General features: G+C 41.5%; 1 protein-coding gene and 1 long non-coding RNA gene across 2 annotated transcripts in view; both read right to left on the bottom strand.

Annotated features, from left to right (window-relative positions):
- Positions 1–25,179, bottom strand: part of MCUB (mitochondrial calcium uniporter dominant negative subunit beta) — a 91,266-nt gene extending 66,087 nt beyond the window's left edge. The window contains 1 exon segment of the mRNA XM_019927793.3: positions 25,022–25,179. Coding sequence (XP_019783352.2) covers positions 25,022–25,117 — 96 coding nt within the window. The 5' untranslated portion in view covers positions 25,118–25,179.
- On the bottom strand, positions 15,132–25,004 carry LOC109548744 (uncharacterized). Its single transcript, XR_002174887.3, has 2 exons — positions 16,471–25,004; positions 15,132–15,679 (listed from the first exon to the last, which is right to left on the bottom strand). It is a non-coding gene; the product is annotated as an uncharacterized lncRNA (long non-coding RNA).
- Positions 25,180–27,055: the final 1,876 nt, after the last annotated feature.

A 27,055-nucleotide genomic window follows, 5' to 3' on the forward strand; every position in this document is an offset into this window, starting at 1 on the left:
GAGCCATGGTGGTAAGTCAAGGATGTCAGCTAAAAAGAGGAAGCGCCTGCTTTTAGGAAATGATGTTTTCACAGCAACTGGTATAACCATGTGACCCCTAATGACTGCACGTATAAATCCAATAAAAATAAACTAAATTTTAAAAACTCAATGGGCTTTTTGCCCTTTACTCTCTTTCACAGCCCTTCCAATAAAAAAGAAGTTCAATTTTAAAATTCCATAAAACAGCTAGATTAGATGGAAACTGCGTTAGATGTAGTTTTCACTATTTTAATGAAACGATATTTTAAAAACTGGATTAGAAAGGACGTAAACTATAAGCAAACAAAAGCAAAAGGAAGCCAGGTATAGAGCAACGACAACATCGTAAGCACCTTACTGTTCACAAAATACTTCCAAATGTACCCCTAATTCATAAAAATTCCCAAAGGTGGAGAAACTGGGGATCAGAAGGTTACTAACTTACTGTAAGAATTAAGAGAAAACAGACGTATGATATTACTCTTAGCATAATTCTAACAGCCTTCCAGTAGAAAATTTTTAAAGAATATTCCCTCATAAAATGACAAAAACAAAACTGGTAAGAATTTGTTGAAGGGAACTTCTCCCTAGTTAAAAAAAAGAAACACCGTAGGGAGCCTACCACCAGATGAATTGTCAATGGTAATTTTTTTGGATCTGTACCAACTAGAGGGAAGAAACACAAAATGTTCCTAACATTCTTATGATAAAGCAGCTCTGAATACAGGCCGTGTCTAAGAAAGAAATAGTAGCATTCCTACCTGCTCAGGCAGATGGACAAAAGTCAGACAGGGAAGTAACATGTATTGAGCACCTATAAGGTGCCCGGTACTATTCCAGGCCCTGGGGATACAAAAGGGACATGATCCCTGCCCTCATAAAACCTACTGATCAGCAGAATTGAAAGAAAGAAAGACACCATGAGAAATGTGATTACAGTTCAACCAGGAGTTAATCTTAAGCAACACCAGTGAAAAGACAATTCCATAAAAGAAAACCTGTCTACATCTTAGTTTCCATATCCCAGAACAGGAGGTAGTGACTGAAATGAAGGTTATTTGTAGAACTTCGGCCAAGATGCCTAAACCGAAAGGCTCTCTCTATTGCTTTGAACTAAAGCAAGCGGGGTGAAAGCTAACGTGTGGAGCACACATCCATGTCTGCAGAGAGAGGGAAAACACTCAAGCTCCAAGTACTTGAATGTTATTCCTACAGAATAACAAGAACCAAGAAGACAGACTGCAGACAGACCGCCTTGAAAGTTACTCCTACAGGGGAGATAAATGTCAGCGTGTAGATAATGAGTCAGACCAAGGAGTCAAACCCCTCCGCCCTGCCTTCTGACAAACAGGGTTCTCTGGAACAGGGGACCCCAACCCCCGGGCCATGGACTGATACCAGTCCGCAGCCTGTAAGGAACCAGGCCGCAGAGCAGGTGAGCGGCGGGCGAGCGAAGCTTCATCTGCCGCTCTCCATCGCTGCCCGTCGCTCGCCTTACCGCCTGAACACCGCCCCCCCACCCCCCGCCCGTCGAAAAACTGTCTTCCATGAAACCAGTCCCTGGTGCCAAAGAAGTTGGGGACCGCTGCTCTGGTATATCAGCCCTACTCATCCACACAAGGCAGGACTTGTTGGGCCAGGCATGGAATTCACCCTGAAGCAAAAGGAGCGGCTAAAGACCATACACTTTAGGCTCCACCTTCCAAAGAAATTTATGAGAGCAACAGTGGCTGTCATTTGGAGGACTTCTAGAGAACGCCAACACAGCTACACAAAAATAACTTCCAAAAGCACAATATATTCGCTTTAAAGAAGACTGGCACTTAAATCCTGGGAACCTCACTAGTCCGTTAGCCTCTTCACTACACCTTTCTGCTTTTTTTACCCAGGCGCTCTTACTGTCAATCAATGGTTTTCAAAGCACGTTTCAAGAAATCTGCAGAGGTGCCCCACAAACATGGAGGGATGACCAGACAGAAAGACCAGACACATCAGAGTCTGGAACCCCAGCGCCATTCACCACAGGTGTCCATTTCATCTCTTTTATATTTGGGGTTTCAGAAACAGACTCACAGACATTGAGAACAGACTTGAGGTTACCAAGGGGGAGAGAGAGGGGCAGGGATGGATTGGGAGTTTGGGATTAGCAGATGCAAACTATTATACAGAGAATGGATAAACAACAAAGTCCTACTGTATAGCACAGGAAACTATATTCATTATGTGTTAAACCAAAATGGAAAAGAATACGAAAAAGAATGTATATATAGTGACTTCCCTGGTGGCGCAGTGGTTAAGAATCCGCCTGCCAATGCAGGGGACATCGGTTCGAGTCCTGGTCCGGGAAGATCCCACATGCCATGGAGCAACTAAGCCCGTGCACCACAACTACTGAGCCTGAGGTCTAGAGACTGCAAGCCACAGCTACTGAAGCCCACGTACCTAGAGCCTGTGCTCTGCAACAAGAGAAGCCACCACAGTGAGAAGCCCGCCCACTGCAACAAAGAGCAGCCCCTGCTCACCGCAGCTAGAGAGAGCCCGTGCGCAGCAACGAAGACCCAACACAACCAAGAAAAAAAAAAAAGAACGTATATATAACTGAATCACTTGCTGTACAGTAGAAATTAACACAACATTGTAAGTGAACTATCCGTCAATAAAATAAATTGAAAAAAATATGTATTGGGGGTTTCATCCAAACACAGCCCTTGAAAACAAGATTCCAGTACTTAAATTTGAAACTCTTTTAATTCTAGGTTGTTTATACCTTGTTAGATTCCTAATGGTTTACCAGGTAGTCATAAATAAAATAGGGGAACAAATAAATTGTTAAGAATAAAATACGTCTAAAAACTAACTTTAGGGCTTCCCTGGTGGCGCAGTGGTTGAGAGTCTGCCTGCCGATGCAGGGGACACGGGTTCATGCCCTGGTCTGGGAAGATCCCACATGCCGCGGAGCGGCTGGGCCCGTGAGCCATGGCCGCTGAGCCTGCGCGTCCGGAGCCTGTGCTCCGCAACGGGAGAGGCCACAACAGTGAGAGGCCCGCGTACCGCAAAAAAAAAAAAAAAAAAACAAAAAAACAACTAACTAACTTTAAAAGAAAAATGTTAAAATGCAACTTAAAAAGTCACTTTTTAAAAAGAACAGGGACTTCCCTGGGGATCCAATGGTTAGAATTTGACGCTTTTACTGCCAGGGCCTGGGTTCAATCCCTGGTTGGGGAACTAAGATTCTGCAAGCCACACAGCGTGGCCAAAAATAATAATAATAATTTTTAAAAATAAATTAAAAAAAATAAAAAGAACAAATGTAAAAGGGCACTTTTTAAGTTAATCAGAAAGTCAAATGTGAAATGTTAAGAAAGAAAGTATCTGGACCAAGAGGTGCTTCTAGTTTAATGTTTTTCCTGGATTATCTGAACCAGTTCAGAGTATCATCTTTTAGAAAACATAAATTCACTCCAGGATGTCAGGAATTTTATATGAGAACTTGAAATGCAACTGAGAACTGTTACGGTACAGCTGCATTAAGGAATATTATGCAGCCTTTAAAAATTATGTTTAAGAGTTTTACTAATATACTAATAACTGCACAAATCTTATTACAAATTTTATTACTTTGGTGTAATTAGTTTAAAATGAAATTTATCAATATTTTCACTTATATCTCATTTTTAAGATTTTAAATATTCTCCTAGATTTCCTTCTAGTACTTCCAAAGTTTCTCATATTGAGTTTTTCAAATCATATGAAGTCTATCTTGTGAATGTATTAAGTACAAACTTACACTTCTTTATTTCTCCAAATGGATAAGCAATTATCCCCAAATCACTGACTGAATAATCTACCCTTCTCTTACTGGTCTGAAATGCCACTTTTATAATATACTAAAGTCCCATTAGTATATAGTCTGTTTCTTTACTCATTCTTCTATTCCCTCATCCGTTTAGATATTCCTGAACCGATACTACACTTAACTATGATAGTCTTAGATGACATCTGTTAGGACAAGTCCCTCTCATTTTTCTTTTAAAAAATTTTGACTATTCTATTTTTTTCCAATCGAATTTCAAAATTAGTTTATCAGGTTCCATGAAAATCTTACTGCACTGACATTACAGGTTGATTTATCAATCATTATTTATGACCCCATTCAGTTCCTACAAAATATGGAATTACCAAAAATGACAGACATAATTTAAAACAGGTGTTAAAAAATAAAAGCCAAGGGCTTCCCTGGTGGCGCAGTGGTTGAGAGTCCGCCTGCCGATGCAGGGGACGGGTTCGTGCCCCGGTCCGTGAAGATCCCACATGCCGCGGAGCGGCTGGGCCCGTGAGCCACGGCCGCTGAGCCTGCGCGTCTGGAGCCTGTGCTCCGCAACGGGAGAGGCCACAACAGTGAGAGGCCCGCGCACCGCAAAAAAAATAAATAAATAAATAAAAAAAGCCAAGAATTGGTGATGTTTGGCCAATGAAATCTATCACAGTGAGGCATAAAACTTGGCCCTTGTCTATGATAGGCATGGCAGGAAAAAAGGTCAGACTGACTTACTTCACTCTCATCACCCAACAGAAAAGGAAGCAGTTTGTCAGGAAAGGAATTTTTGCTAGTCCTGAACTAGGAAATGTAACCCTTCCTAAGGGATAAAAATAGCAGACGGAATTCTCAATTTGGGGGTGAGGGTAAAACAAGATTTTCTTTCACTTGGCCATTTCCAGCATCAAATGCTGCTAAAAGCTATGATTTCAGCATCAGAGGCAACTACCAAAAACTCAGCAGAAAACAGAAATGTCAGTTCAGCTGCCACGGAGTAAGACGCAACTGAGTTTACTGACTCAAATGCTGAGTTCATTCTCACTGCAGTCACACCCAATGCTGCTGCCCAAGGAAACAGAACAAGTTACCTGACGGCTTGCGTCACAACAGCAAGACAACAACACACGTCTATCGGCTGCAAAATTTCACCCTCCCTTTGATATGTCACCTGTTAGCATGAATATTTTTAAAGATGAGAAATAGGTGATACATTTTTCAAGATGTAGTCTTACCAGTTCCATCACAATTCTACCTGGCCCTTCAGTTGGGGCATTAAGGTGAAGGTTGTGATTTGGCTTCTATGACCACAAGGTGAAGGTAACGGCTCAACTTAGTTTTGAAAAACCAACTTCTTACATTACAAACAAATGAACCTTTTCAGATCTGTCCCTTAGATACTGGATGTAGCTCTTTAAAGTTTCTGTATTTTAGATCATATTATAGCCATTAACCACTTAGGATTTTGCTTCTATTTCAAACGTATCAACTGAAACAGCTTAGAAGTTTTCATTTCTACTGTGTTCATTTTCCAGTACAACAAAGGCAGCAAAATTACTACTTATAATGTCTGAGAAAAGAAATAAATACTTTTGAATTTAATTCATTTATAAAGCTTCCAGCATAGGCTTATATGTGTTTTTATATGTGCCTAAGTCTTAGAAAAAGATTATGATCTCAATAATGATGCAATACTTAAAACACAGCTTTATAATTTAGTCATAAATTTAGTCACTGTTTCTTACTAAAATCTAGAACTCTATCTTTTAAAGGAATAAGCTGAGTTCCACAAACTTTTGTTTCAAGGTTGTTGTGAAAGTAATTTTCAAAAGTTTTTTGTTCTGTTACAGGAATTTGGTTATTTCTCTGCCCATCTAATTGTCATTTTCAGTCAGACTTCAAATATTTTTGTTTTGACTCAATCTCTGGAAAAAGTTTTTTTGTTTGGGGTTGGTTTTTTTTTTTTTAACAGCTTTACTGAGGCTTAATTTACATGCCATAAAATCCATTAATTTCAAGTATGAAACAATCAATGATTTGCAGTAAATTTATAGAGTTGTGAAACCATAAGTTTGGTAAACTTCAAGTTGACTATAATACATAAATCTCTTCTACATGGCAGTGGTCAGGGCTTTTGCACTGACTCATAGTTGCCTATGAATGAATTTAAAAGTCAGCTCTCCTTCCTCACATACATTTATGGCCATTTATCAGAAAAGCATCATAAACTGACCTATCCACAATGTCTATGATAAAATGTCCCCACTTCGATGTGTGCCCTTGAGTAATACAAAGCCTGCACAACTCTACATGGGGGTCCTGCTTTTCTTTAAATGTGAGGTTTAATCAGAGTCCCAACAATAAAATACGCTATGGAGGAAAAGCAGAAATTAATCTCCACACCTTGAGTTTCTAATCCAGAATTATACACTTTAAAGTACAAAAGAGAAGTCTCACATACGGTCCCTGATCTCAGAGAACGTCTAGGCTAACTGAATTAACAAGTACAAAACATGGGGAAAATCAACCCAGTGTATAATAGAATCAATGACGACACAAACAGTTGGAATCAAGCATCAGTGGCAATCCACCACCCAGAGCTAAGGCGTGTGAAGAGAACAGAAGGTCGGAGGCGGGACTCCAATGGGCGGGACCTGGATATTCAAAAAGATGGAAGTGGATATGAAAGTCAGGGCACCTTCAAACATCAAGTTGCTTTTTCTTGCTACTTTCTTACCCATTTTGATCATCCAGGAATTAAGAGAATTTCCTCTTTAGGGGTAATCTGGGGTTTGCCCAAGTCTAGGTATTATTTTTGTGCCCCAAAAGGGAGAGGAGAAAACTGGGGCAGTGTAGTTTACTGAAAGTCTATGTGGGATTCATCATCAGAGGACCTGGATTTAAGTTCGGCTCCACCAATGACTGTGTGAATAATTTAATTAACCTTTCTGGGCCTCAGTGTTCCCATTTATAAAAGAGTAATACCTGTATGACAAGGCTGTATAGAAATTACATGAGATCTGAGATCACGTGCACAGAAAATATCTTTTAAACTTTTAGGTAGTAAGTTATTCTTAGTGAGTTATCAAATTTTCATCCATCAACTGTCTTGAAATTCAGATTTCAAGAACTACATTACTATGTATTGTTTCATGAGCACTTAAGAGAATAAGTCAAAAATTTAAGACACTGGACTACTTTCTTTGTGGCGGGGGAGAGGGAGAGAGAGAGCGGGAGAGGGAGAGAGAGGGAGAGAGAGGGAGAGAGCGGGAGAGAGCGGGAGAGAGCGAGAGCGAGCGAGAGAGAGCAAGGCGGGGGAGAAAGAGATTAATTGAATGACTGATTTTAGGCGACATGAGATGGCTATGTACTAGTTTAACTATAATTTTGCTATAATCTTGCTACAAAATATGATGCTGACCCAAATTGTCTTTCGCAGTTCCTTGCCCAATATTCTTGGACTATCTGAATTCACACATGACACTGACTGACTCTGCAAAGAATTCTATTTTAATTAATTCATGTTAATTAATTTTCCCTTTTGAAAGCCAACTGCTTCTTTGGGAGAAAAAGTTTATTTGGAACTTTATTCAACAATTTATTTACTTATTTACAAACATTTTAAAAAGGTTTTAGGAAACTTTATACTTTTACATCATAAACAAATTTCCACATGAAACTGGTACAGCGAGGTCATCTTTGTGGTACACTTTAAAATTTAATCCCATGGCTCTTACAGAACTCAAGTATCCATTTCAGACTATGAAACAATCAAGTTTTAGTGGGGTTGAAAGCTCTTCTTCAAATGAACCTGCATACTCAAAGCCTGAAAAGATATCATTAAAAACTTTTTTTTCAAAGTAGGAGAGAAGGTAAGGCCACTGCAAAGCAGACTGGCCACTATAAAGCAGACTAGCTGTTGGGAGTGGAGGCCTGAGAGGGGCCAGCCGAGTTTGTGCCTTAGTTGCTTCCTTAGGTGACGAGGGAATGGGGGGCAATCTGGGAACCCGTCTCCCAGGACTTCGGTGAGGGGGCTGTGAGATAACACAGGGAGAGAGCTGACGTCAGTGTCCAGCCCTGCTCTGTCTGCATCACGTACAGCGTGACTCAAACAAAAGCAGTGCTGACTTCAATTGCCGCTGGTGTCAGAGGGAAAACAATACCTAGAGGCCTGACTTTGAAAAAATGAGCTTCTTCATTAAAAAACGAGTTAATAAAGCACCTGAAATCTTAAACTGGACCAGTAAGACTGTGAATTTTGTAATTTCAGTTTTAATGAATGTTAATATTTAAAGGAACAATAAGAAAATAATTTCTGAGTGACTATCTGGCCGGGTCCTTCAACTCAGGGCCAGTACTCCCCTCGAGGTGGCCTTGGGTCCGTCTCACCCCAACTCGCCACCACCAGCCCAGGGTTACTGCACCATCCCTGGCAGTTCCCCTGTACCCACAACTCTGTGAATAGTCCTTTGTGTATAAACTCTCCTCTAATTACCCTTATCTGACTGAGCCATCTGTTGGGACCCTGCATCGTACAATGGCTTCACACTCTAACAGTCCAGAGGAGTTCCCACATCATGATATGCTTTATGCTTTGAGTATTATCTTTGGTTTTCTTTGCTATTTGTTGTTTTTCTGACTATCAGTGATGCTTACTATTTTTATATGCTTATTAGGCGTTTTAAATTTCCTTTTTCTGAAAATCACTTATGCCCTTTGCCCATTTCTCTATAAAATCTTAGATTTTTTTAAATAAGTTTGAATGATCTTCAAATATATCTTGTCATTTGGATGAAAGGAATAAACATGTACTTGACTTAGCTTAAGCAAGAATGGGAGTTTAAGGACAGAGGGGTATCTCCCATGGAGCCTAAATGAAGGATTCAGCTGAGTGTTGGGAATGGACTAGAACTAGGGACTGGAGGGTCACATTCAGATTGGGAATCCTCTTGATCCATAGCTCATCTCTCCTTTCCTCTGCATGTCAGCGTCATTCTGCTTTATCACTACAAAATGATTTGCACTGCTTCCTGGTCCACGAGGTAGAAAATGATCATCACCCAACAGCTCCAAGTGTATAACTCCACTATTCAACAGGGCAGCCAGCAGAGATGGCAGTCCTATACCCAATTCCAAGTTCCTCGGTCAGGTGACCAGTTGAATGAAAGTCATGTCCTACTAAGATGGCCAATTCTGTTATAACCGTGTATTTAAGAGCAAAGAAGTTTCCAGAGAAACTTACCAATATTTTTTGGATCTGTCTCTTCAAGCAAGGGAAACAAAAGCAAAAATAAACAAATGGGACCTAATCAAACATAAAAGCTTTTGCACAGCAAAGGAAACCATCAGCAAAATGAAAAGACAACCTACTGAATGGGAGAAGATATGTGAAAATGATATTTCTGATAAGGGGTTAATATGCAAACTATACGAAGAGCTCATACAACTCAATATCAAAAAAACAATCTGATTAAAAAATGGGCAGAAGACCTGAATGGACATTTTTCCAAAGAAGACAAACAAATGGCCAACAGGCACATGAAAAGATGTTCAACATCACTAATCATCAGAGAAATGAAAATCAAAAGCACAATGAGCTATCATCTCACGCCCGTCAGAATGGCTATCATCAAAAAGACAACAAATAATAAATGTTGGCAAGGATATGGCAAAAGGGAAACCCTAGTACACTGTTGGTGGGAATGTAAATTGGTACGGCCACTATGGAAAACAGTATGGAGGGTCTTCAAAAAATTAAAAATAGAACTATCACATGATCCAGCAATTCCAATCCTGGGTATAAATCAGAAGAAAATGAAAACACTAATTTGAAAACATATGCACTCCAATGTTCATGCAGCATTATTTACAATTGCCAAGATATGGAAGCAAACTAAGAGTCCATCAACAGATGAATGGATAAAGAAGATTTGGCACATATATACACAATGGAATATTACTCAGCCATAAAAAAAGAATGAAAAATTTCACTTGCAACAGATGGATGGACCTGGAGGGTATTATGCTTAGTGAAGTTATGTCAGACAGAGAATAACAAATACTGTACTTTTTCACTTATATGTGAAATCTAAAAAATAAAACAAACAAATGAATATAACAAAACTGAAACAGACTTGCAGATACAGAGAACAAAGTAGTGGTTATCAGTGGGGAGAGGGGTTGGGAGAGGGGCAAGATAAGGAAAGGGGATTAAGAGGTATAAACTAGTAGGTCTAAAATAAGATACACGGACTCTCCTGGTGGTGCAGTGGCTAAGAATCCACCTGTCAACGCACGGGACACAGGTTCGAGCCCTGGTCCAGGAAGATCCCACATGCCGTGGAGCAACTAAGCCCGTGCGCCACAACTACTGAGCCTGCCCTCTAGAGCCCGTGAGCCACAGCTACTGAGCCCGTGTGCTACAACTACTGAAGCCCGCACACCCTAGAGCCCGCACGCTGCAACTACTGAAGCCCACTCGCCTAGAGCCCGTGCTCTGCAACAAGAGAAGCCACCGCAATGAGAAGCCCATGCACTGCAACGAAGAGTAGTCTCCGCTCTCCACAACTAGAGAAAGCCCGCGAGCAGCAACGAAGACCCAATGCAGCCAAAAGTAAAATATAAATAAATTATTTAAAAAATAAAACAAGATACAAAGATGTAAACTACAGAACAGGGAATACATTTTATTATTCCCAATATTTTATAATTACTTTAAATGGAGTATAATCTATAAAAATATCAAATCACTATGTTGTAAACCTGAAACTAATATGAGACTGTAAATCAACTATACCTCAATTAAAAAAAAAAAGCAGTCTATGCATTGGTGGACAGGCAGAATATACCTAGTTTCTTAAACTAAGCTGAACTCTGCCCTCCTATTCTGCCCAACCTTAGGGGTAATTTCCTTGCTCTGAAGCAACCCAGAATGACAAATCGTTCACATAATACCTTCTCAGATGTTTGAAAACAGATTTTGCTTCTTCTTTGCCTTCTTTTTCACCAGATTAAAAATATCCACTCCCTGAAATCGTCTCTGATATAAATCCTCAACATCTTAACCGCCTTCTGGATGCACTTCCCTCCCACCAGCTTGTCAGCGTCCCTTCTAAAGCACTGCCCCAGTAACAAAACATAAGGCCCCGATGCAGTCTGACAAGCCTGGTGCAATGTAATGGGACTATCGCTCCCGGTGATTAAGACTCTGCACCTCCCTTCAATCAGTTAGGAGCCAAACTAGAGTTCTGGAAATTCAACATTCAGAGGTGGCTTGTGGGTAAACTGAAACTCCCAGATCCCATGCACACAACTAACTACCAAGCAGGATTTACTCATCCTATACTTTTTTCCACCATCAAGAGAGACTCTGCCTTTTTCTAGCGCTGCTAAATTGCTTTTTTCCCTACTATTCTTTTTTTGTTGTTGTTGTTTTTGTTTTGTTTTTGCAGTACGCGGGCCTCTCACTGTTGTGGCCTCTCCCGTTGCGGAGCGCAGGCTCCGGACGCACAGGCTCAGCGGCCATGGCTCACGGGCCCAGCTGCTCCGCGGCGTGTGGGATCTTCCCGGACTGGGGCACGAACCCGTGTCCCCTGCATCGGCAGGCGGATTCTCAACCACTGCGCCACCAGGGAAGCCCTTCCCTACTATTCTTAAAGCAATAGCCCAGATTAATCTGCTGCAGTATGGAATGAGAATAAGAAGTCTCCAGTAAAAGACAATTCCATACGACCTAGGATGATCTTTTATGTTTGGATACTGCCAGGCCAGGCACAGGCCCAGTTCAAAATATTGTAATATGTTCATTTTGGTGATAATATTTCCAATTATATGTATTTATATATATATTATATATATTACAGAATATTATATATACACACACACACAGCCCTTTGGACAACTCTTTCATTGAAGCCTCATTTAATGTTTCATAGACAATATAGTGTCCAAGTTCAAGAAATACATAGGAACCTATGACAATCTAGCCATTTCATTATATAAAACAATAACTATGTTGAAGTGCATGAAAAGCAATGAGAAAGGAAAACATTTCTAATATTCCAAAGTCAAAGTTACATGTTTAAGACTGATCAATAGTGATATCCAAGCCTGACAAATTAAAATTAAAAAGCCTGTGATTAAAAAGATGTGATTAAGTAAATAATGTGGTGAGGAGACAATATACAAGGTCCTACTAATAAATCTTTCTGAATATGCCCTGAACTATAGTAGATTAGTCTCACTATTGTTATATACTAAGATACATTTTATTCAAAGACTCAGCATCTTTCAACCACCCTAAGCATCTACTTAAGATTTCCCTTTTTTTAGACCGTATTTATAACAGGCTAGCCTACGAAATGCCCCAAATTCATATACTAGATATGCATGATCTTTCATAACTTTCACTATTGCTCCTTTATCTACTGATCACCACAATTCCTCTAAAGGAAGTCCTTCCCTAAGACTATATTGTCAGCATCTTCTCTCAAGTATATTTCTTTTCCTCCTTATCAGGTGTCATTGCACAAACTTGAATTCTGGCTTCAAATCCTAATTGGACCATTAGAATTTATTTCTCTCTCTTCCTTAGCTTAGAGTGTACAAGTGAGACTACACCCTTTCCTATTAAGTTACAGCCCCAAGGGCAGCTTATAATGAAGCCAACGAAGTGTCAAATGTTCCTGTTCTAACCTAAATTAAAAATGCTGAATTTCCACCATTTCCTTTTTAAGTTTTCCAGGGAGAAATAGTTTCCCCATAAATATCTACTGCTGAAGAACACATACAAACGAAGCACAGTAGAGCCTTGAAAATTCAGTGCTCACAAAAAGCAAAACTGTCCTGTTTCTAGTCAAGGGGAATGCAGCAGAACATCTAAATGTCCACTAAAATCCTATCTCCCTTCTTCCATGGTTACCAAGTGTTCACTGGGATGTGGCTCCCAGCCAGCACTATATCTCTCAGCCCCCTTGCAGCTCAATATGGCCATCTGACCTGTTCAATGAAATATTCAATGCAACATGAACATAAGCGTTATGTGATATCTCCAGGCCTAGCCCGAAACCCCTCACAAGTCTAAAAAACCCTTCCATGCTCTTTTGAGTTTGGAAGCCACGTGCTGAAGACGACAGAGGAACTGGTCAGCTTAGGGTCCCTGAATGACTGTGGCGCAGACCTACTGCTGACCTAAAAAGCTACCTCAGAACCATTTCCTGAGAGACAGAAAACTGACTTAAAGAATACAGAAGTTCAAGTACTGTTGAGTCTTTTGTTTCAGCAGCACAGCTTATGCTAATCAACAGAGATAATAGAAAATTCATTAAAAAAAAAAAGGTTTGGGGAAAGGAAATGGAGGAAAACCATACATAATGACTGTAACCTCTAATGTTGGATTCACATGAAAGACAAATGGTGCCCGTGGTTAAATAATTCCAAAGAGAAATAACCGACTGGAATAAATGCCTGGGCCAACACACGGCCTCTTGAAGATTACTCGGCCAAGTCTTCACCTCTTCACCCATCACATCACCTCTCCCACAGGAATGAGAACTCACCACAGGACTCTGCCTCTTCCCGATTTCAGACAGCAGCTCATTATCTCAGTCCCAGCTGTCCATCCTCTTCCTTCTCTCACGTGCCAGCACTGTGGCCTCATGGTTAGATGTAAGCCTAATAGTGGAGAACTGCTGGAACTCCTACACGTCTTCACATCCTTCCTCTTGTTTGTCCAGTGTACCAGTTCCTGTTATTTCAGCTCCACGTACAGTGACCATGACTTCGTGACTGGTCCTTGTTAATGTACTCACTTGCCTCATCCCACTATACATACACCGGAGTACTAAATCCAGATTCATCTTCTAAAATAACATTTCTATGACTACTGCCAAAATCTTGGTATAGAGCCTACAGATCAGGGGTTGGCAAACTACAGCTGGCAAACGGGCTGAATCTGGTCTGTTGCCATTTTTGTAAATAAAGTTTATTGGAACACAGCCATGCCCTGCATGGCAGCTTTTACACTGCAACGGCAATACTGCGGAGTTGTGACAGCTCATAGGCTGCAAAGCCTAAAATGTTGACCATCTGGACCTTTATAGGAAACGCTTACCAACACCTGGTATAGACCAACATCATTTCTCAGAAAGACAACGGCAGCTATCTTCTTATACCTCATTCGTTTAGCACCACTACGAGCACCTGTACTAGCAGAATAAGAAAAACCAAGATATATAAATATATATGTATGGCTCCAAAAATTTTAAAGATATGGTACTTACTCTTCAGCAATTACTATGTACAGAGAAAAAGAATATTCATGGCGGAGCAGGCATGCTGGTAAGATACAGACACAAAAAGCCCTGATGTAAGGGAGTGTACAAGTACCAAACGAGTAGTAAAATGAGTCAACTAGGCAGACACAGGAAGGAAGGATGGGGAAAAAAATGGGCAGAGGGCCTGAGTATACATTTTTCCAAAGAAGATACACGAATGGCAATATGTACAGGAAAAGGTGCTCAACATCACTAATCATCAGAGAAATGAAAATCAAAACCACAATGAAGTACCTCCTCATACCTGTTAGAGTGGCTCCAGTCAAAAAGACAAGAAATAACAAGCGATGGTGAGGAGGTGGGGAAAAGGGAACCCTCCTGCGCTGCTGGTGGGACTGTAAATTGGTGCAGCCACTATGGAGAACAGTATGGAGGTTCCTCAAACAATTAAAAATAGAACTATCATAGGATCCAGCAATTCCATTTCTGGGAAGTGGAAATGAAAACACTAACTGGAAAAGATATCTGCACCCCCATGTTCACTGAAGCATCATTTATAATAGCTAAAACATGAAGACAACCTTAGTGTCCATCAATGGATGAATGGATAGAGAAAATATGGTGTACATATACACAATGGAATATTATTCAGCCATAAAAAGAAGGAAATTCTGCCACTTGAGGGGTGGGTGAAATGGAATGGATGAAGGAGGTCAAAAGGTACAAACTTGTAGTTATAAAATAAATAAGTCCTGGGGATGTAATACACAGCATGGGGACTATAGTTAATAATACTGCACTGTATATTTGAAAGTTGCTAAGAGTAAATCCTAAAAATTCTTATCACATGAAAAAAAATTGTAACTATGTATGGTGATGGATGTTAACTGGACTTATTGTGATGATCTTTTCATAACACATACAAATATCAAATTATTATACTATACACCTAAAACTAATGTAATGTTATATGTCAATTCTATCTCAATTTCAAAAAAAAAGGAGGAAAGATGATTTCCATCTAGTAATCAAGACAGGTTTTATTTATGAAAATGGTGAAGCCAAGGTCAGACTTTTAACCAGGAATAGAACATCGGCATGGCAGGTGGAGACAGCACAAGGCAAACTGTTATTTATGCTCTATAAAACATATTCCATCCACGAATTGGTTGTTTTTCAACTTCAAGTTTCAACCATCAGCAACCATGCTTTGGGCTTTTGTAGTACTGCTTTCTGTGAGCCTCCAATAGCATCGGTCTCATAATGCCTCTGGCTTTTCTCCTTTTTTTTCTTTTCCTGCTCTTCTGCTTTAATCCTTCCATTCAGAGACTTCTGGTTGGGCTGCTCTTCCACCGGACAAGATAAGGCACAAGCTAAGCTGCTGTAACAAAGAGACCTAGAAGCACGTGGGACTCAAGAGAGATGTTTGTTTTTCTGGTAGGTAGGCAGTTGAGGGTAAGAGGACACTAATGCCATCCAGGGATGCAGGTCACTTCTATCTAGTTGTCCCACCATCAGCTAGAGGGTTATATGCCTCCACAGGGTCCAGGCTGGCTCACCCCTTCCACATCTTCATTGCAGCCCATGGGAGAGAGTAAAAGGTAGAAGAGAGAAATCAGTTTCCTAATTAAGGATGTGAACAGAAATTACACTTCTATGTCACATGAGATATCCAGAACTTGGTCACACTGGCTAGCTGCAAAGAAGGCTGAAGAACGTAGTATCTAGGAATGGTCCAATACACTAGAGCTGGAGTGGCAAGATTAGTTATACCTGAGGAAATAGGCTCGGAAGTAAGAGGATCGCTTGTGTTTTTCAACATAATCCATCCCCAGTCTAATTTTTTAATGCAGTGCTCTCCAAACTGTATCCTGTAGACCACTCTCCTGGGAGAAGTTACTAGGAATGCTGTGGAGTAACAGAGATCTGTGATCAACCTCCTTCCTGCTCTCAGATCGTCCCAATGCCCATTAGCAAAGGTACGTAGTGAAGGAACACATCTAACTTGGTATGGCTTAACCCAGAATTCTTCAAACTTATAAGAAGAGGGAATTTGTTTTTCTGAAACATCTATTAACATCCTAGGAATCAATATCCTACAGGATATCAGTTTGTGATACAGAGTTTAATTTAATAAACATAATTCCTATAAGGTTTTAATATGGTATCTAAAGCTCTAATACAAGTCAAATCAAGGACCATACTTCCCAGAGAATACTTCCTGCTGCCTCATCAGAGTGCTTACTAGACCCCCAACTCCTTTCAGATTCCACCCTCTGTGCTTATGCCCATTCTTCCTACTCCAAATATGTCTGCTAAACCCTTCCTTACCCTGCTCTCAGAGCTTAGTCAAAATCTTACCTCTTTTCATCTCTTCAATTTCTAATGATGTTTCTTCTCTGAATTCTTTTAGTGTTTGGCTCTGATGTTTGACTCTCATGAGCCAACTGGTGAATGAACACGTATGTATCTCTTTTACGTGTCTTGTCTTCCCCGTAACTTTTAAGGATCTTCTCTGCAAGCTTTCAGATCTAGCATGAAGCACCACAACTCCTCCACTGAGCTCTCAGGGCTTAGATAAGAGTCAAAACCCACTTTAGACACAAGGGAAATATGAGCAATTAAAATGCGACAGACCAGGGCTTGGCTCTGGAAGACCAAGTGCATGAGAAGTGGCACCTACATCTCAGAGTAGACGAACCTAACACCAGGATGGGGGAAATAGAAGCCAAACTTTCAGCTAAAACATTCTGAGGAATCAAGCCAGAACCAGCTCTTAGAGCTCATGAGGGTGACGGCAGCACAAGTTCAGGTGGCAGCTGGAACCTCCACTGCCATCCTGTTTACCCCCTCTGTCCCCAAAGTCTAGAAATGCTGGGACAGTGGCATGAATCTTCGGGATTTATCAAAAGTCCCGATTCAAAGACCTCAGATTCTAGGCTGTACAGCAAAAGAGATGAATGGCAACCACTATACAGGTTTACCGATCCAATATGTGAACATTCAACAGTATTCAACACATTTTGCTATGTACCCTGAAGGCACTCCCTTAACCAGCCACCAAGTTCTGGAAGGCCAATGGATGATAATCTTACTCATGGCAATTCCATGCTCTAGAGGAATATGCCCCGCTTCTGCAGTGGTAACGGGGGCCTTGTAATAGGTAAAGGTCTGCATGTTTCTTAATGTCAAAAATTATATTCCTTTTTTTTGGGGGGGGGGGCGGTTTCCAAAAGGTTAATTTTATATTTTGCCCAGGAAAATATAAAATTGTATCTTACAAATAAAAATTTTTATAATTGATTTTAAAATTACCATTCTAGCTCGTGCACTACAACTGCTGAGCCTGTGCTCTGGCGCCCGCGAGCCACAACTACTGAGCTCACGGGCCACAACTACTGAAGCCCGCGCGCCTAGAGCCCGTGCTCCACAACAAGAGAAGCCACCGCAGTGAGAAGCCCGTGCACTGCAACGAAGAGTAGCCCCCGCTAGCTGCAACTGGAGAAGGCCTGCTCACCCAATGCAGCCATAAGTAAATAAATTAAATTACCATTCTAAATTATTTAAGTTTTCACGACTGAGCTTTTAGTACCAATGATCTAACACTCCGAGAATCCCATTTAGGAAAGTCCTCAGTGGAGAAAAGCGCTGCCTTCCCCACATATAAACAATCATCCTAAATCACCACCACACTTTCAGAACAGCCAAGAAAACACTTAGACGCCAGGTTGTCCTTACAGAATTTATGTTTCACTAAACTATGTTGATTATGTCCTTTAAAAATCCTGATGTGAAAGCATATCTACAACAAAGCAATTAACCAAATATAATTGAAGGCTGCTTTCTTTCACTAGAAAATACAACACATACAAAGATTACTTTGATTTACTTTAAAAAATCTTCAATATTCAAGCCTCATATCACAAAAGGTGGATAATAACGATTTAGGTGCCCCCCCTGGCTAGAGTCAGTGGGGAAGAGGAAATTGAGAAGTTCAGACCTGAAGAGAATACACCATTAAGGAGTCTATATGATATTGAGTTCTTTATCATCTATCCCTTCATTCCTCTACCCAACAAGCATTTATTATGCACCTACTGTGACGGGGCAGAAGCCATCAGAGATAAGGAGAAATTTGGGATTGACATGTGTACACTGCTATAGTTAAAATAGATAACCAACAAGGACCTACTGTAGAGCACAGGGAACTCTGCTCAATATTCTGTAATAACCTAAATGGGAAAAGAATTTGAAAAAGAATAGATACATGTATATGCATAACTGAATCACTTTGCTGTACACCTGAGACTAACACAACATTGTTAATCAACTATACGCCAATATAAAATAAAAATTAAAAAACAACCAAAGGGCTGAGAGAATCCAGGTGGGAAAATCATATGAACCCAACTAACTATAATACAGGGTAAGATGAAGTACTGCAGTTACCGTGGGAGTGAAAAGGAAGGTGTAATTAATTCTGCCGGCAGACACCTGCACAAACCACATAAAAACTGGGGTGAGGTGGGGGTGGGTGGGTATTGGAACTCAGCCTTGGGGGATGAGAATTCAGGAAGGTGAAGAGGGAGGGTGATGGGAGCGGGGGCAACGCTGCCCAGGGAACATCATAAACGCCACCAGGGACAAGAGGTATTAGTCCATCATGGCCAGATGGAGGCCTTGCAGGGCATGGAGTGGCAGGTGGGACTGGAGGGATGAAGCCACACGATTTCTGGATCATCTGTTGCTTATGTTTTACAGTTGGCTTACCTTGGTTTGGCTAATAACAAACCCACAAAAGCGTATTTACAAGGTCAAAAGAAACCATACTTTCTCCTGAAAAACGAAAATTGCTTCATGATGCGTTATCTGAAACATTCCCAAAGCAGAGTTGCAGAAATGAGTTCTCAGACTATAAAATGTCACAACATATATCCTCTAGCAAGGGCTTCGACAGCCAATGCTATGCTGATCTGTTTGCACACATTTTCTAAAAAAAATTGTTTTTCAGGTTTGTGGCCACATTACTGTCAGTCTCTCTAATAAAAATGCACACTTGTATTCCAGTTGCATTACTGGCGGAAAAAGCAGTTATTCATCAACAGCTTTTAAAATCCCCTCTTCAAATAGCCCACTCCCCTACTAGGGAAACTTATATACCAAAACAACATATTTAACAAGAGACAGCCACACGTGAACACACACACACACCAACACACATGGTCAGAAAAACAACAAGAATTCATCAAGAAGAATGATAACTTCTTTCCTCCAAACAGGTTCAGGGCATTTATTATTTATTGTTATGCCTAAGAGGTTGAAAATAAGCAAATCTATCTTTTGGTCCCAGAAATGAGATTTGAGCAATGCATTCATTATAAAAACACTCCTACTACAACAAAATAATTGAGAGTTCCCAGTGGAGTTAAATATTTTAGGATTACCACCTGTGTCCACAGCACTTTTATAAACCAAACCGCCTACTCAACCTGGTAGATACCGTAAGACCCGCAGACAGAACCCAGATTCATGGTGTGACCCTTGTCAATCCTGAAGACTTTTTCCTCCCTTAAGTCTGCCACAATAAAACCTTGTGTACCTGTCAGTTTCTTAATATGAGGTTCAATGTTTTATGTTACTTCTTGTTTCTGCTCACAGGCTATAACAATTTCAACTCTAGCTCCATCTCTCGCCTCTCTTTTCACTGCTCCCTATTTCTGGCCCTCAAATCAGAGATATTCTCTTCAATGGACTTTGCTGATAGTGCAGGTTTCACATACCATTTCTCACCAGTATTGTGAATCCTACATTGAGCTCTAATTATCCTCAAAAGAGCTGCCTAACAAAAGCCTGGACTGCATGCCCTCCATTCCTGCAAACTAAGGTTAAAGTGATGTAAGAACAAATAACATCGTTTATGAGTTAATTTACATAGGAAACTCAGAATTAAGAGATTTAACAGGACTTAGTAGTTGACCCAAACTCGATTTTTACCCAGGTGAGGAAAGTGGAGGTGGCAAGGAAATAGGAAGATTTAGAACAGGTGAGGGTGGTAAGAAGAAAAAAGGTGAGAGGAGAGTAACCACCACCTTTAAGAGACAACAATATTTGTGAATTAAATCTCAATTAAAACAAAAAGAGAACCGTACCATCAAAAGTAGATTCTTAGAGCAACTCAATTCAGTGCAGTCAGTATGTGTGGAACACTTTCTGTGAGTGAAGCACTAAGCAGGCTTCCGCCATTAACTACGTAGAACATATTTGTTCAAACGCCAAAGAGCTGACTTTTGAAATTTAATAAAATCTTATTTATGCACCACTTTTTCCCATTAAAAGAGATCACAGAAAAATGAGTGAGGATATGCATGGAGGGAAAAATGAAGGCAGAGAGGATGAAACCATAAGGATGGTAAATACATAAAAGGCATGTCACAAGGTCTTAAACATTTGTTAGAAGATGGGTTGAACATCTGACCATAAGCTTTCTGGCAGCCAGTGCGTAGAGAGAACACCTGTGGCTGTATACCTCACTGCATAATAAACCCCAAATCAGTTCAGGAGAAACCCAATTCTAAGACTAAGACTAGACAGCAGTTTCCTTCATGGGTCCTCGTAAAGAGTACCTCTTAACTGACTACCAGGTTTCACAGGCCTGTTTCTTGAAAGGTATGCCAATGAGGAGAGTTTAGTAAAACATTTGGGTGCGGGATCCCATACCACGCAGTCTAAATACCTAGCTCAGAGAACAGAGCTGGTATTTGTTTTAAAAACCAGGAAAATTAATACTGTGGTAAGTTAAATGGGATCAAAAATTAGATACTTCTAGAATATAGCTAAGATAATGCTATTTTATTATCTATTGGTTTATAGCCTGTACGTTAGGCCAAGATGTCTACTCTATAATGGCTTTAGGGTTCTAATGCTAGATTCTCTTGAATAAGCAACAAGTCACAGTTGAAATCACTGGCCATGACAGAATTAAGAATTAGAGCAAGACAATTCTTAATTCCTAAGAGAATACTATTATGCCATGCTCGCCCCGTGTCAAATAAATTCCAATTTCTTTCTAAAGGGGAAAGTTATTACAATCATTAGTTAAAACTGCCACTTTACTGGCTGCCTAAGGTCATAAAAGGATTTTCAACCATTAAGACAAACATTCTGACACTGACAATATTTTATTATTTTATAATATTTACAACCCGCAGTAAAATAACAAAATGGCAATTTTAGAGATGGAAAGGGCTTTTGAGGCCACTTAGACAAACCTTGTTTTGAAAAGGGAGTAAAACAGGCTCAAAGTAGACTGAATGACTTGGCTAACTTCAGGAGCTAAGTGGCAGGGCCGGGTTAGCCCTCAGATGTCCCAGTTGCCTAACACCAAATGAATTAGCTGCTCATTTCTATTCTGTGAAGTAAATACATCTGGTTTTATAAAGCTATTAGATTAACCAAATTGAGCCTCTGGTTTTCTACCGTAGTTTCATAGGGACCTCATTCAACAAATATTTATCTGCCAAGCCACAAAATGATTTCCCAGCTTAGAGCTCGCTGTAAAACAGAATACTGGTAAATTGCAATAAACAGTAAAGTAAACCAAAAATAAGCAAACGAAAAACCCAGCCCTAATACCTAAGTGCCAGGAAGGTAGTAATGTTTAACATTTAATAGACAAACCGGTCTTAAACTACTTTGAGACCAAAGTATCCATGTCTTTTCTACAATGTAAGTACCATCACCAACATACAAATCAACCACTGTCCTCAGGAGAGAGCTCTGAAATGAGGATTATAGTACACAGCGCACCAGTTACAAACACATGAGGTAGAATCATAGGAACGTGTCAAACGAGGATGACACGTTTATTAAATTCAAGAGATAAAAACAACGAAAACAACTTCTAAATTAACATTTGGTGGTGGCATTATAACATGTATATGCTTTGTTTCTATGAGTTAAAAAAAAAAGCACACTCAATACTTAAACTTCTCTGCAAAGTACACCTGATTTTTTAAAAATTTTAAACATAGCCAATGTAGGGACCCAAACACTGTACTGGCGGCTTGAAATCACATCAGGGAGTCCCTCCAACTAAGTAGCAGAAGAACCAAATTAAGAAAGGCACAATCAGGCAAGAGCTTTCTGTTTAGTGATAATTTATCAGGCACCATGATCACTCAAAGCTGTGTCCTGGAGAACAAGACAGGCCAGCAGGAGCTGTGGATTGCTGGGACAACCACTCAGCCACAGCGCTGCAAAGAAGCAGAGATGCTGAGACTGGAACGTAACCATGGACAACAGGCCATGCCTTGGCCAAAGGTAATATGGCGTGCTCTGGCTCTCTTATGCTTCAGACTTATGTCCTTTAAAAAGCAATTCTGGGCTTCCCTGGTGGCGCAGTGGTTGGGAGTCCACCTGCCGATGCAGGGGACACGGGTTCGAGCCCTGGTCTGGGAAGATCCCACATGCCACAGAGCAACTGGACCCATGAGCCACAACTACTGAGCCTGCGCGTCTGGAGTCTGTGCTCTGAAACAAGAGAGGCCACGATAGTGAGAGGCCCACGCACCGCGATGAAGAGTGGCCCCCGCTCGCCGCAACTAGAGAAAGCCCTCGCACAGAAACGAAGACCCAACCCAGCCAAAAATAATAAATAAATAAAATTTTTTTTAAAAAAGCAATTCTGCTATACTAAACATACTCATGTTGACAAACTTTTTTTCTACCCAAAAAAACACTGGCAATTACTCACCTACCATGTGAAGCATAAAAACTGTCTATTTTTCAAAATCACTAAATGCTCCTCTAAGGCACACTCCTTTCAGAAGAGGCCAAATATAACTGGGAATGCTTACTTGAGATACTATTAATGACAAGTCCTTTCAAGCTAGGATTTCATGAGCTGTCAGGTCACATGTATCACTTCTTTTTTTCCTGCTGCTTTCAAAGGCTCTAGGGATCTGAATGTTTACAGCAAAAACGTATGGAAATAACACCTGTCTTTAGCCACAGGACTTTTCATATCAAATGGAGCAATCACAAAACAGTGAGACCTTAGAATGAAAGATGTCCCTACAACCAGTTAATGTGACTCGCAGAAAATGGTTTAGTAGCCCTACCTAAAACTCCTAGGCAGCCAGGATATTTCTGTCAGTTTCTTTATGGTACAATTTCAAAGAGCATATAAAGAAGCACACTCAAAGTTTCTCTTTATTCTTTGGGGGTCTTTAATCAGACAAGTGAAATGATGGAAACATTTCTATTTCTAAGGTTCAGCAAATTGACTTAATAGCATGGACAGTCAAGACCTAAAACAAAAATCTGCAGATTAGACACAGTCAAACATAAGGCTTCTTAAGATGATTCCCCTATGATTAAGCCTAATAAGCCCCACTGTATCACTTTCGACCTCTTTTAAAAGAGTATCCAATTCCTGCTGGGGCATGCAATGGCACTACCCTGGATAGCATCAGGTGGGAAACATGAAGAGTTTAGAGTTGATAACCTGAGAAACAGCAGCCAGTCTTAGGATCCATAAACATTCTACTCAAAATGTTAAATAGATTTAACAGAAAAGTGAATCAATCATTTAAGTTTAAATGGTGTACAGTGAAGGGGGTTCCTTGTATCGGGTTGTCTTACTGTTTAGTATATCTTTGACTGTAAAGTGCAACATTTATAATAAAAACACAAATTTCACAAAATGAAAAAAGCCTCTCTCTCCCATTAGTCTATTAAGTCTACCCTTTTACATTTTAAGAAGTTTGCCCCTGTCCTAGTTATAAGGAACAAAATGCCCTTCCTCATTCCCTTTCTAACATTCAGGGAAGGCATTTTAAAAATGCACTTAAACATTTCTCCAACCATTCCAAACTCTGAAGCCCTGAGAGAGCTGGAGGGGGAAAAAAAGAGAAAAATTAAAAGGACGTGAAAGTGACAAGATACTGGTAATGACATCGCTTACTTTCTGCTCTTCTTGCAAAGTGCACGCACAACTGGAAGAAAAAATAAATCTTTTCCCGGTTAACAATCTGAAACTGATTTATGAGGGTGGGGAGGCGGTGCTGGGGACTAAAACGCAAACCACGCTCTCCGCAACCGCGCACACCTGGAAGGCTCTAGTTTAAAGGCTGTCTTTCCTCATCAGGCTCAGAGTTTGGGCTCCTGGGCGCCTGTCAGGCTCCATCACAATCCCAGTTACAATCAGTACTTTCCCCCGTCTTCCTGTGTCTTTTTTAGTGCACATCCACTCTCCTCCCTCCTCCCAAGCGACGGCTCTTCACAGACCACAATACAACTGTGTCAGGCCAACCGTTACCCACCAACACACACTCATGATTCCCCCGACTCTCAAGTCTCGGAACAAAACGCGAATTTTTCTTCCCTCTTTGAAAGGGAGGTGCTCGCGGTTTTCAGGATGGAAATTCCACTCTCCTACGACAGTGCACACTCGGGGCACTCACTCTGCTCGCGCTACCATTTTCTTAGCCCTTTTCGGTCATTTCGGCACCGACGATCGAGCCGACAGCAAAACGGCTCTGAAAACTTATTCAAGACCGTAGTTTGGACGCGGAGAAACTGCCTGCCGAGGTAACTGTGCTGCGCACCGGGCCGCAGCCCCATGGTCGCCGCACCCCAACTTAACCGAGGTGATGCGCCGACGCACATCCTTTCCTTCCTGGCCTTTCCTTCCCTCGGCCCCTGGGGGTGACCCCGACTTTGGACCCCGGGGCCCACTTCCGCGGCCCGGGCGACCACCTGTCGGGGTCCTCCCGCGCGCGAAACCGGGGAGCCAGCAAAACGCAGTGAACGTCCCGGCCGCCGGGCTTTCGCTCCCGCGGAAGTTGCCCCACGCAAACTTTTCCAGCCACCTCCCCCCCAGCTCCCCCCCGCCGCCGGGCTCGGGCTTAACCTGGGGCATCGGCGGTTGCGGATGCGTTCGGCCTTGGGTTCCTGGGGTCTGCAGCAGGCGCGCGCGCCAGGGCCAGAGGCCCCTCCGAAGCATCATTCCGCCCGGCGCGGCGCTCCCGCCCCAGTCAGCGGGCCATCCTCCGAGCCGGAAGACTGGGAGAGGGCGTTCCCGGTGGGCGCAGCCTCGCCGGGCCCCCGCCTCCCAGCGAAGCGCAGCGCGGGGCGGGCTAAAGGGAGGGTGTGTCACTCTTCTCTCCTCGTCTTCGCACGCAACTGGGCGCTAGACTGTTTTCTTTCCTCCGACCAAAATTTTAAAACGGAACGGGGAGAGAAAGAGAGCGCGGGGGAACCGCCCTTCGCATCTCGGGTCTCCAGGGGCAGCGCGGACGCTGGGACGGCCTCGCTTCTTCCAGCGGAAGCCCCCTCTGAAATGAACGAGAGCGGGCCCCTCGCACCTTGCGGGCTGTTGATTTCAAAACTCGCGAGTAATTCTGGGTACTCAGTGCCCTTGGGGCCGTCTGCTGCCTTCCACCCCGCCGGCAGGGAGGCGCGGGCCTGAGTGGCCATCTGGAGAGAGGCAGGGTCTCTCTGAAAGTTTCCCTCCTGGACTGAGAGGAAAGGAGGGAGAGAAGCAGGTCCACCAAGGCGCCACCTCTCAGTTGGCTCAGTGCGGGCTGCGGGCTGCGCTGCTCATTGTTGAGCGCTGTGACGGTCACCCCAGACCTACTTCTGCCAGACGTTTGCGGTGACCCACCCAGAGCTCTTTGGGACGAGCTCTCCCACAGTCGAATTGGCTTCTCCTTTGCAGCACGTTTTTAACTGAAGGAGCTAAGGAACAGGAACTGTCTTCTCGACAGCTGGGAAATCTAATGTTTTGTCTTGGAGACTTTTTGTTTGTGAAAACAAACACAAACCATTTAAGAGCAACCTAGTCCAACTTTCAAAGAGCTTACTTACAACAGAGTTGCTAGATAAAATACAGAATGCCCAGTTAAATTTGATTTTCAGATAAACAAAACATAATATTTTTTAGCATAAGTATGTCCCAAATATTGCATGGGTCACACTTATACTTTTCTATGAAATATTTGGGATATACTTACACTAAATTATTTATTGATTATCTGTAATTAAATTTAGCTGGGCATCCCATATTGTTATTTGCTAAATCTGCAAGAGGCTTGAGTTAATGAGTCAAAGCTAGCAAACAGTGCAACAAGTGGCAAATCTCACCTGATGACGATCTCCTTTCTTTATTGAAAAAAAGATGTAAGTTTCTATGATAGCAAAACCTTTGTCACCACTTAAGGCTGATTCATATGTGTTAATGAGCATCTGTGTTTCAAAATACCGTTGCCCTGCACAGATAGTGACGCATTAAACATTAAGTCCACATGGGAAGTAATTTACCTTACCTGAGTCCTTTCCTTCTATCTGCTAGTGCTCCAAATGAAAGAGATTTGTCTACCGTGAATAAAGCTGCAATAAACATGGGGATGCAGGTATCTTTTTGAGATACTTATTTCATTTCTTTTGGATACATATCTAGTAGTGGGATTGCCGGATCTATATGGTAGTTCTCTTTTAATTTTTTGAGGAACCATTATACTGCTTTCCATAATGGCTGCACCAATTTACATTCCCACCAACAGTGTACAAGAGTTCCCTTTTCTCCTGTAGCCATAATATGGAAACAACCCAAGTGTCCATCAAAGGATGAATGGACAAAGAAAATGATATATAGATGTTGTTCATACATATAATGGGATATTATTCACCGATAAAATAGAAGGAAATCCTGCCATTTTGACAATATAGATAAACGTGAAGGACATTATGCTAAGTGAAATAAGTCAGAAAGACAAATACTATATGATCTCTCTTATATGTGGGAGCTAAAAAAGTCAAATCCATAGAACCAGAGAGTAGAACAGTGGTTTCCAGGGGCAGGAAGGTGGGGAAAATGGGGAGATGCTGGTCAAAAAGTACAAACTTTCAGTTATAAGATGAATCAGTTCTAACAGCCTAATGTACA

The sequence above is a fragment of the Tursiops truncatus genome, chromosome 5 (genome assembly GCF_011762595.2).
Source record: "Tursiops truncatus isolate mTurTru1 chromosome 5, mTurTru1.mat.Y, whole genome shotgun sequence".
Lineage (NCBI taxonomy): Eukaryota > Metazoa > Chordata > Mammalia > Artiodactyla > Delphinidae > Tursiops > Tursiops truncatus.